General features: G+C 32.0%; 1 protein-coding gene across 1 annotated transcript; it reads right to left on the bottom strand.

Moving 5' to 3' along the window:
* Nucleotides 1-1,465: 1,465 nt before the first annotated feature.
* LOC123749193 (repetitive organellar protein-like) lies at nt 1,466-4,892 on the bottom strand. Its single transcript, XM_069334795.1, has 3 exons — nt 4,056-4,892; nt 3,474-3,614; nt 1,466-1,474 (listed from the first exon to the last, which is right to left on the bottom strand). The coding sequence occupies exons 1-3, from the start codon at nt 4,890-4,892 to the stop codon at nt 1,466-1,468; spliced, it is 987 nt and encodes a 328-aa protein (XP_069190896.1).
* Nucleotides 4,893-12,130: the final 7,238 nt, after the last annotated feature.

Genomic DNA, 12,130 nt, shown 5'->3' with positions numbered 1-12,130 from the left:
AAATTTTATTAAATCAGTATTCTTCTGCTTGAGGTTGGTGGTGTTCATCGTTTTTCCTAATCAATATTCTTTTGATTGAGGTGTATTGATGTTCTCTCTGTGACATCAATAAGCATTGTTTCATTTTTTTTTCAGCGCAGCTTCTTTACCTTAACTTGTGGGCGACAGAAAGTTAATGAAATTGGGGAGTATGACTGCTACGGGATGCCCACTCACGGATGCGATCCCACTATTGCTCGACATGGGTGCTTTTGGCCGCTGGGTTGAAGAAGTTACGTAAAAAAGTGAATTTGAATTAAAAATTGCCCAAATACTAGAAAAAGGTGGGGGCCTGGGAGCCTTTTGGAAAAATTTGGGTTGGGGTAGGATAATAAAATAAATTAATTTGTAGAAATAATATAATATATTCAGTATCTCATTCTTTTACCTTTTTTTACCCCAATTATTTATTTAGAGTGACTAACAACTACTACTATTTTCTGATTGAACTGTCCATTCATGCTTATTTTGTAAAAGTATTTTCTTGGGGAAATAAGCCACCACAATGTAGCCAACAACATTCAGAAACTGGTTTCAAGGTTCTGCTATACAGGCATTCCTCATTTTTTTCTCCAGTCTGTGTGATTTTATCCATGATGGCTTCGGTAAAAAAAAAAAGAAGTAAATTCCGAATGGTCTGAACAACTTCTATCTTCCATTTAGTGTCTGTCACTTCGACATCTCTTTTTGGGAAGTTGCGGAGCTGTGTAGTAGCAAATAAGAAAGACATTAATATATTCTCTACCGAATAAATTTTAACAGAGCATAGGAATTCACAGATTAAAAAAAAAAAAACTTTTAATCACAAAAAAATAAATAACGTACAACTGAAATTAATCCTCTTATTAGTAAAGTTAATTACAAAATACATACCTGTGCCTGTTGTTGTTTCCTGACCGAAGACACGTTCCTCCACATTCTCCTGCTTCTCCCATTCCTCCCCTGACTTGGTGTCATCATCTCCATCTGAAGACCATGGCCATTTGATTTTTCTAGAATCAAGCTTCCTTAGTGCCTTTTCTTTCTTCTTCATCTTTCTCTTTATGGCCTTATTTAGTACCAAGCCCTTTAGTTTGTCAATCAACCGGTCACTTTCGAATGCGTCTGAGGACGACGATAAGGACGACGATGAGGACGACGATAAAGACGATAATGAGGAAGAAGATGAAGAAGATGACCTTGCTTTTACCGTTGATTCAACCAAACAAGACATTTGCTCAAGTAAGACAGATGCAGCTTGACCTCTTTCAGCTTGTTCTTTTGCTTCCCCAGAAGAGTTAGTAGTTATCTCGAAACCCTTCATCAGTTCGGAAACAAGGGGGTGGGGGAGGATAGAGGGAGGAAAGAACGAATAACAATAAATTAAAATTACTATTATAATTGTGTTTTACTGTAGTATAATGAATAAAAAATCAATCTCTAAATGTTAATTTACCTGAAAGAGACAAATAATTACAAGTCAATCATTTTACACTATACTCTCTTTATATGTTTCCAAATGGCTTAGGAAGTGGTATATTCTGACTTGTTCCTTATACCTGATCATTGTGCACATAAGTAGTTAATGTAAGTACTATAACAATAAGAAATAGAGTGTGTGGTTTTTTTTATGATTTGATTCATAAACTGAACTGGTAAGGAATTGATTATTGAAGCTTATTGTTATGTAATTCTTGATGGACTAGATGACTGCATATGGATCAATAGTTAAACTGTAATGACGCCCGCCACTACCCTACTGAATGATAAACTGCTTAATTTCAGTAGACTGTACACCTGACACTGGAGCTGGAGAGAGAGCAAGGGTTTGTGACTCTTAAATAGGCAGAAATTCTCCTTTTATACCACTATCCCATCCCCCTCCCTCCACCATAGGTTGCTGAATCAATACAAGTTATTTTCTTTAATATTTTCTATATTTTTATTAATATAGGCCGATTATTAAATTCTAATTCTGATTATTTTGTTAGATCATAAACACATAATTTAATGGATAAGTAGTATATAATCAAAGGCTGAATGTTTTCTTAAAATCTTTCTATTCTCTTTCCCTCTTTTTTTGGAGTTGAGTTAATTTGCCTACTCCCCGACCTGCTACTCCTTTTTTTAATTTTTTTATTATTATCCCCCCCCCCCACAAAAAAGTCCTTTTTATCATCCTTCTTTTCGTCTAGCATTATTACATCCTCTTCTATTTCCTTTTCAACCTCCTTCTTTTCTTCTAGCACTATTGAACTAGTGTCATTTATTGGTTTAATATCCTCATTCTTTACCTTCAACTGATGAACTGGTGTCATTTATTGGATTAATATCAACTTCCTCTTCCAATTGCTTTCCATCTGTTCCTCTCCTATTCATGAACTGTTTTCCTCTTTGATTCTTTTTCAGAGTCAATATTTCATTTTTTCGTCTGTCTTGGGTATTTAATTTTGATTGTTGTTTGGCATCTTTTTGTTTTGTCCCCGAATCTGTTGTTTTATATGTTTTTGATGTTTTTGTTGTTTCCTGTGATGAAACTTTCTGAGAGGAAATTGTTTTTAAAATGATTTTATCGCCGATTACATTTAAATACTTCTTTATTATTTGTGTTTCAATAAACCATTTCTTTTCTTGTTCAATATCATCACTGTTCAATAATGTAAGTAATTTTAAATTGTTATCCTTGTTATCAATAGACACTATTTGGTTTTTGTAAATTTCATCGTCGTTAATGTTAATTTTTTCTCCAGTGTTAAACCCTTAATATTATATATAATGGGAAAAACAGAAGGGGTTTTAATAGCTTTCTTTATATTTTGGGAGTTTAATAAAGCTGTTTTCATAGTATCGATGTCATATAGGTTTTGTGAAAAATATAGGTTTAATTGAATAGAAGGCATAAGAATTTTATCCTTTATTACCGTAACAAGATTTTTATAGAACTGGGCGCAGAATATAAATTTAGAAATATGATTCGAAAGAGAATAGAATAATTGTTTCATTTCATTTTTGGCAACACTATTCCTACAAAATATTTCTTTTACTTTAATCTGATCGAATGCTAATAATAAATACTTTTTTCGGCACTTCTCTGATAGGTAAGCATCGAGTTCATTAATAATAGTTCTGATAATAGAAGTGAACTTTTCTACTAGAGTTTCATCATAGTCTGAAGAAACGTCAATTGTATTAATCATCGACAAATGTATTTTCGATTCTTTTAATTCAGAAGTCATGACTAACATTTTAGAATTCATTTCTTTATTTGTTTGTTTTAATATCGAATTTTCTGATTCCTGCATTTGTTGAATGGCTAATATTTTAGAAGTATCACCATATGATTTGTGAATCACTTGCAAGATAATTACATAAAAGTGTTTTATATTTCGTATGCTAAAATCTATTTTAAGTTCGTTCTGATAAATTGTATATATAATTGTAATAAAAGTATATACCTTTATAACTTCATAATTTGTTTCTTTTGTATATTTGTATAAATCCGCAAGTTGTTCTATTATCTTTTCTTTAACTAAATCCATAGATGCAAGTTCATCTGCTAACATTTTAGCCAAATAATTTGGTTCTTGTAACTGACGCTTTAAAACAACATTTAAATCAACATAAGGCATTAATTATTTTTTGTGTTTTTCTACTATTTCATCAGTAATATTAGTTTTGAAACTATTTAGTAAATGATTAAATAACCCTCTTTCTTCCTCGTTAGTAAATAATATATTTGCTATATTTTCAGGTTGTAGATCATTATTATTATAATTACTATTGTTAATAATGTCATTTAACTTAGCCATTCTATTTGTGTGTTCTTGTTGAATATAATTCTTGTGTTCTGTATTAAAATGATCAATAATCTTTATTATTATTTCTTCAATTAGTTTATTTTTTTCACTTGAATAACTATTATTTATAAACAATATATTTGAAAAACATTCAGTTATATCATTATTTGATAATATAGATTTTTTTTAAAAATTATTAAATAATGTATTATTAAAATTATTTATTGTGTTTATATTCACCAATAATTCCTTATATTTATTTAGCATTTGGTCCTGAAGTTGTTTATAAGTTTCTTCTTCTTGTTGATGTTTCTCAAGTTCTTTTGTTTTGAGTGATAATAACTCCTCATATTGCCGTTGATGGGCTTGTTTTTGTTCCTCAAGTTGTTTCATATAGGTTTTTTCTAGTTCATGTTTTTCGTAGTTACATTTCTCAAGTTCATTTTTGTAAGTTTCTTCTAGTTGATGTTTTTCATTAAGCCGCTTTAGATTCAAAAATTCTATTTGTTTTTGTTTTTCATTTATTTCTCGTTTACAAGTTTCAGTTATATCAATTTTTATTTTTTTATCACTTTCACAATCGTTTAAAGAACTCTTTAACTCGGTAATATATCTATAACTTTGAGTTAATTCTTCATTTATTCTATTTATTTTTTGTGTTTGTTCAGATAATTGTGTGGTACATAGTTGTAGTTTTTTTTTGAGTTCAACATTTTTAGATTTTATTTCAGTATTATTTGAATTAGTTAGAATATATAACTGTTTAATTTGATTACCTAATTCTGTTATTTGTTTGTCTTTTTCTGTTAGTTGTTTGTCTTTTTCTATTTTTCTATTATCTAATTCTTTTATTTGTTTGTCTTTTTCCTCTATTTTATCTTCACATTCTTTTAATTGACCTAAATACAATACTTGGGTTTTCAATTCTTGTGCATATTCATTGTTGTCAATTTCTATTTTGTTTATTATATTTTTTTGTTTTTCTATTTCAGTTGTAAACTTGTCAACGTGTTTATTTAAATCGAGTATTTCGCGTTCTTTTTCTGCTATTGCAGTCTCTAGGAATTTTTTTTCCATATTACACTCATCATATTGTTTATTTAATAAAGCTATGGTTTCCCTTTGTTGATATTGACTTTTAATAAGAGGATATGTTTTAGTTATTAATTTTATGTATCGATCAGATTGATCAAATAAATGAAACAATTTATTTTGTAATATGATTGTTCATGTTTCATCATCATCTTTAGCAGAAACATTGTTTAAATAAGTTTTTATATTTATACGTTCTCTTAAACCTGAGGTCCCATCCTCAGGGAAATGTACCATACTCAAGATTGTTTTAACAATTTCACTCATTTTTTATGGGGTGAGAAAAAAATACCTATTTTGAAGTCCAATGTTAATTTTATCTTATTGAAATGAAATGAAACGCACATTATTTTGAATAGGACATTCAATGTTGATTTTTCAGCATTCAAAATAATTATTTCTTGCATTGAATACAGGATACCATAATTTTACATTCTCTCGAATATTACGTTTCTGGACTCATAATCGGAAACCATATCAGGGAGGAGTCCTGATCTTCCTCCTGTTTCTTGTTCTTCTTCCGAGATTTCCACATAGATATTAAATTTAATGCTAGCAAAGGTTTCTGAGGAATTAATGTTCTTAGCCACCATTTTACATTCCACCTCATTATTACCATCTTGAAGTTCAAGTTTCATTACCACAAATGGTGGTAATGAATTTTCTTTAATTGGAAAATCATACTTAGAGAATCCCTGAATAAATATATCTTGACTTGCCGCATGCGTACATGATATCCACAATTTGTCCATGTCGAATTTTTTTCTTTTATTATGTGATTTGGTCCGTACTGCATTTATATGGTTTTGTAATTTAACATCTTGTATTTCACTTTGATCTGTATAAACATTAGGTTTCAAATCATTGATATTCCAAGGAAATATTAAAATAATTGGATTTTTGGTATAATATCCCTTGTCGTAACTAGAATTTTGCCATACATAATTTGTGTTATTTGAGACAATATTATTATCTAAATATCTGTGGATTTTATTGTAATTTAAAAGGAAGCTATTAAAAGGCTTAATGATTGTATTCTCACTTTCGATTCTATTCTTAGGATTATACGAAATTGGTGGTTTAGGAATAATTACGAGACCTTTATAGGTATTTATATCTGATAAACGGGGAGAATAATGATTCCAACTTTGAGATGATTATATTAGATTCTTCAGAGGACTCTGTTGTTGTTGTTGAACTGATGGTGGATGGTAATGTTGTTTCTTGAAGTACTTCAGAGGACGTTGTTGTTGTTGTTGTTGGACTGATGGTGGTTTGTAATGTTTCAGAGAATTTTGTTGTTTTGGACTGATGGTGGATTGTAATGTTGTTTCATGAATCGGATCATGTCTGATAGCCTTACTGACATTGATACATTTTCCGCGTAAATAAATAATTATTATAACGACTATAATTAGGATTATAGCAACTAAAATTCTTATTAACCCCATTGCTACTTTTTTCTTTTTTCCTATTGTTTTTTAGTTATAATAAATTCATAAAAAATTTTATTTTAACAGAATATCAAACATATGCTGGTTTGAACCCCAAAAAGCATTGATTAACGGTTATACTTATAATTTTTGAACAATAAGTTTTACAATTAGACCAGCAGGTACTGTTATTATAAACAACGCTATGAACAATAAACTAAACTATATCATCTGATAATAATAAACTATACTTATATACATTTGTTTCTTTAAAAAAATAGAGGTTTAATAATAATGGAAAATTGTTTTTTATTAGCTTTTAATTATATACAAACTTTTTCTGAATCGAATGGATATGTCCATAAAAGACATATCCTATACGAAGCCTCTGCTTCAGTAGTAAATATGGCTAATGGTTATTGTTATGTAGATAAATCAGTCTTTCATTTCCCCTTCAAATGCATTAATAGGTATCTAGATATAAATACAAAAACGAACAAAGATGAAATAACAGATGAAGAATTAAACCAAAATCAAGAAGAATTAAATAACTTAAGCGAATGTCTAGAAACTCTGGTGTCAGAATATGATATAAAATATGTCTGGGTCTATGGAAATAATCAAATCTTATTCCAATTACCTGTTTTACAAAATCTGGCAGTCTTCGATATCCGAAATAAGAACATCCACACATTTGGAGACAAAATAACAATAAATAAATCTTTTAATGAATCTCGAAATGTATTATACCGTCGGGGTAATATTTATACATTTCCACCAGTTTTACATAGTATTACAAATCTTTGTCATTTACTCGCCCAAAATTTGATTAATGAATACCAGGATTCCACAAAGAGTATTACCTTCTATACCACAAATAAAAACAGCAATAATGATCTACAGTGTAATTTTCATTTAGAAGGTGAGAGTAGTTCAACTTGTGCTTGTCTGTTGAATGAAATAAACCGCCTTACTCTTATGTTCATATCGGCTAGTCAAGAGCTATATACGACAGAATATAAAGATTACATTAATAGTAATCATAGGGATAAGGAACGAATGTGCCAATATATGGCTGAACGTGAAGTCGAATACAAACTGCAAGCGCTGTTGCTCAGTATGGTTTGGCCCGAGAAAATACATTGGCAATGTAGGAGAAACATAAATGGAATGGATGTAGGCGTAACAATTCTAAACTCTCTTGTTAAAAATAAATATAACTAGATTCAATGGGAGGTTAGGAATTTTAACAAACACATAATGAAGCAAACAAGGGTGAATCATCAAGATTCATATATCATAGCAAATATTCTGATCTTTTTAGGGTATGAAGAAACACATAATATATGTAAACTACCATAACAACAATCCTGAAACATTTCATGCTAAGAAGATAATAAAACTAAATTATTTTCAAATGCATGCACTTAGGAAAGAACCTGGGACATTGTTTAGCTTAACAATATGAAAGATGCAAGAATAAGGATTTTTTTTTTTCAATGGTCACAAAGGGTTGACATGTTTCATTCCATATTAATTCCACTGTAATTTTCATTAAATAAAAGTGTGCATGTTTTTATTTTTTTAAATTTTGCCTTGGTAATTATTATTCAGTGTAGGTTATCGAAAGGGCAGGACTGTATGGGACATATGTTGTTTTCGTTGTGTTTGTGAATTGCCTAGATAAGCTAGATAGTAATAAGTACCACATAAAAGTCCCGGTTCTGACTAATAGCTGGTTGCCGGAAGCACTGTGTTAGCTGAGCCACATATATAAATATCCGTGGCCACTCTCACTACATCCACTAATGGACGGCCATCCAGCCAGCCCACCACACACGCTTTGCTGCCCTTCCAAGAAAAAGTTGTACGAAGATGCTTTCCCAGATTAACCCTAGGCAGAGACAAGCTGAGTTGATTAAAAAATTGAAAAGTATGGAAACACACTTGAAGAAGAAAAAGAAAGAGTTGATTTACCTCAAGAATGAGAATAAGATGTTAACACAGAAGAATGTTGTTATCTACCAGAAGTTTCCACCAACCAACAAGAGAGTGAACTAGAAAATAGAATATATAAGGGAGGAAGAAAAAGAAAGAGTTGATTTACCTCAAGAACGAGAATAAGATGTTAACACAGAAGAATGAAGTTTCCATCAACCAACAAGAGAGTGAACTAGAAAATAGAATATATATGGGAGGAAGAAAAAGAAAGAGTTGTTTTACCTCAAGAACGAGCGTAAGATGTTAACACAGAAGATTCCACCAACCAACAAGAGAGTGAACTAGAAAATAGAATATCCACTATTATTAAAGTGTTTATAATAAATAAACATTGTTTATTTGAATGCCTTAATGTTTGTTTGTTTGTGTGTGTGTGTGTGTGTGCCAGATTTAACCTTGTTTGTGTTAATATGCTATAAAGTTTGTGTGAAGATGCTCTGGGAAAATGAAGGAAATCAACCATTCCAATAAATATATTTTTCTAACTACATACATAAATACAATAATTATATTATAAAAAAAAACAGTACCACCCAATTTAATATCATAAAATTGTGTAGTGAGTACAATAGGGCATGAATGATAGATACTACTACTAACCTTAAATATGGCACGAGCCAAGTTTAATTAATAAAGCTTAGGTAGGGGAAAATCAACAGAGGTGGTCACAGCAATAATAACAATTGAGTTGGCCCACCCACATCGGGTGGCCCTGGATGAATTATTAAATAATTAATCATCAGTAGGGGGCCATTTCTCGATATATATTTAGTAAAAATGTAAGGTCCTCAATGAAAGCATTATCTAATTGAGACTTACTAATAGACTCTTGGTACAAGATAGCATCTGGTATGTCTTCATGCCTGCAAAAATAGGCTGCCGAGTGCAAATGATGAGGATAATTTGAAGAATAATGACGTGCTACATGTAAGTGTTGATTATACCTTTTACTGGGTATCAGGTAAAAAGGACAATTTCGACATTGACAAGCATTACCCAACAGCCCTACATTTGGTCGGTATTTCTTATACACTTCTTCAAAAGTATCATTTGTTACCTGAACTCCTCATCCAGAAGCCTCTATTAGGATTTGTGACCTTGTCATGGGGCGCACAATTTCTCTGTGTGTTGATAAATATTCCTGCAACCACAAATCCTTTTTATGTTGAACAATTATATTTTCAAACTCCTTGTAAATATTGAGACAATTCTCCTGGTGAACCCGCTGAGTCACTAAAGCTTGGACGTTATCACTAACATTTGAAGTTAGCCGTTCACGAGAGTCTCTATACTGTAGGGCATGTGCAGTATAAATAAACACGTTGTGTTCATTAAACATATTGTCAATAACGTCTTCCTTTAGACCAACTTCTTTAGCAAAAATTCGCAATGAAAACCAAGATATGTCTCCATCCAGAAAAACATCCCGTAGCTTCTCTACCTTTTTTATATCCACAGCTATGGGGATCTGTTCAATTAACTTTTCCTTAATATTTTGCATGTCCTCGTCTTTAAAATGTTTTCTGGCTGTCTTCTCAACCTCTTCTAAGGTATAAAAATCCTTAAGGGTTAGGTTTTCTGAGGTCGCAATGTAGTTCTTCACCCATTCTTCTTTAAGCTTTTCATCAACAAGTGTTTTGGCAAAGAAATCAGTGAAGGGTGTGGAATTCTTTTCCTGTTTCTTATATTTAGAAAGGCAACGACCAATGTATTCTAAGAGAATCATCCTCACAACTTTGATAACAACTTTATCCTCTAGAGGAGTCTCATCACTTCGTTGATGTAAGTAAAGTATAAACATAGGTTTAATTAGTGACTCACATTTTATGGGTTTTTCCCCCAAATTTCTTTCAAAACTCTCTGTCATGAGTGCTTGGGCCGTGTCATTGATAAGCACTTGCCAATATTTCTTAAAACTTGGTCGGTGGAGATACCCCGATGTTGCTGTTGCTTCTATGTGTGCAATACGCAATCGCACAAACTCGGGCCTAGGCTGAGTTGGGTTTTCAAACAGAATCCTCATCCAGGTCACTCCTAAAGCTGCCATGTGAATGTCAAAATCAATAATGTGTGGATTTTTTGTGATTGCATAAGTCGCACACATCGCATAGAGTCTTGTACCCATTAATGGGGCCATAATTTGGGAAGCATCTTGAGAAAAGATCGGCATTATGGCATTAAAGTTATTATCAGATACCAACTCCACTACTTTGCTCTTTTCTATGGCAACCTGGCTCATGATAGTATATGGCCATTTCAGTATACTTCTAACACTATATGACCATGGATTGATTGTTACAAAGTCACTATGTGGAGCATACACGGGAATGCCAGAGATCGTAAACAGTTTTAAAAACTCATATATATTATTACTATTCAACATCGTGGGGAAATTTCGATCTTGCAAGTCAGATATAGTGGAGGTCATTGTTACTTGACAATAATCATCTGGATCATTTTTAATGCGCATTATCAACTTTTTTTGTTCTTCATAAATCTCCATGAACATTTTACAATCATTTCTATAATCTTCATCTGAATGACCTTTCATCTGAAGACATTTAGTATCATATTTTCCACCTCTTACTGATGTACTCAGAATAGTTTCAGCCAGATCTTTTTCATTTTGGAATTTTTCAGTGGTTAATATTACTCTTATTTTATTAAGCAAGGATCTTAACTCTAATTCATATTTTTTAAATTCTTTTTGTTCTAGCCGATCTCGAATAGATCTACTACTGAGTTCCTCACTAGCATGAATTGATTTCAAAATTCTTTCCATTAAAGGTAATACATCTGAAGGAACTGGTTCTTTCTTATTATTAATTTGAATAATAACAGAATTCCATTGTCGAAATACTTCATTCAACTCAAATAATGATATACGTCGAAACGGGGGTGAAATGTGACATCCATTATTACCATATATTAATCTAAGTTGTTTCACTTGTTCTTGTTCACAGGGAAAATATACCCACTCATTCAGGTAGAATTTGTCCTTGGCTATACCCCCTGGCAGTAAGAAACCTTTCACTGACAACTTCAGGATCGGTGAAGTTCCATCAGATATGTATCCACCAATTTTCTTCATCTCTTCCTCTAATTCATCTGACGTTTTCGCCCAGAAAAGTGAAGGCATATTGGTACTACCATTGTGCAAACGCGACCTTATATCCAGACTATACTGAACGGGAAAGTCACATCCCACACCTAACACAAAAACCTCACAAATCTTATTCTCAACCTCATTCATTTTGTCAATAACATGACTTGGCTGAATCAATGTTGTATTATGATGGCCGTCAGTAATAAGAAACACTTTGATATACCTCTCCTTACATTGGTAAACTTCATGTACAATAGTTTGTAGGGCACCAGTCAAATCTGTTTGACCATTAGCAAAATCACTATTTATTAGGTTTGTTTCTGATCGTTTTAATTCAACTTTACTGCCAAACACGAACAGATTCGTTCTCCCTACCAAATGAGGTGCCACATATTCGTTCCACCCTGTCATTACACCATTCCAGTAAATGAACATGGATCCTGACACATCTACCATGAGAATATTGTAGGTACTTGCTTGATGAGACACATTATTCTTTGGATCCGCTCCCGTTAATAATAAATCTGGTACTTTAGCTGGCATCTGGAACACTATGTGAGTCTTCTCTTCACCTTCGACATTCCTCTGTTATGATCTCAGCCTGCAGGAGAAACGAGTCTCCCTTCTTGAGAGTTATTCAGCAAGCCTGACCTAACTAGAAGGTCTAGCAAATATTGAGGTGA

This window comes from Procambarus clarkii, chromosome 32, assembly GCF_040958095.1.
Source record: "Procambarus clarkii isolate CNS0578487 chromosome 32, FALCON_Pclarkii_2.0, whole genome shotgun sequence".
NCBI classification, from domain to species: domain Eukaryota; kingdom Metazoa; phylum Arthropoda; class Malacostraca; order Decapoda; family Cambaridae; genus Procambarus; species Procambarus clarkii.
Note: the sequence above shows the minus strand (reverse complement) of the source record. Positions and strands in the feature narration are given on the sequence as shown.

Coding starts and splice junctions, on each gene's coding strand:
- LOC123749193 (XM_069334795.1), bottom strand. CDS start 4,892: ATGGAAAAAAAATTCCTAGAGACTGCAATAGCAGAAAAAGAACGCGAA. Junction 3,615..4,055: donor ATAAATATAAGGAATTATTG/GTGAATATAAAC, acceptor GTTGTTTTAAAG/CGTCAGTTACAAGAACCAAA.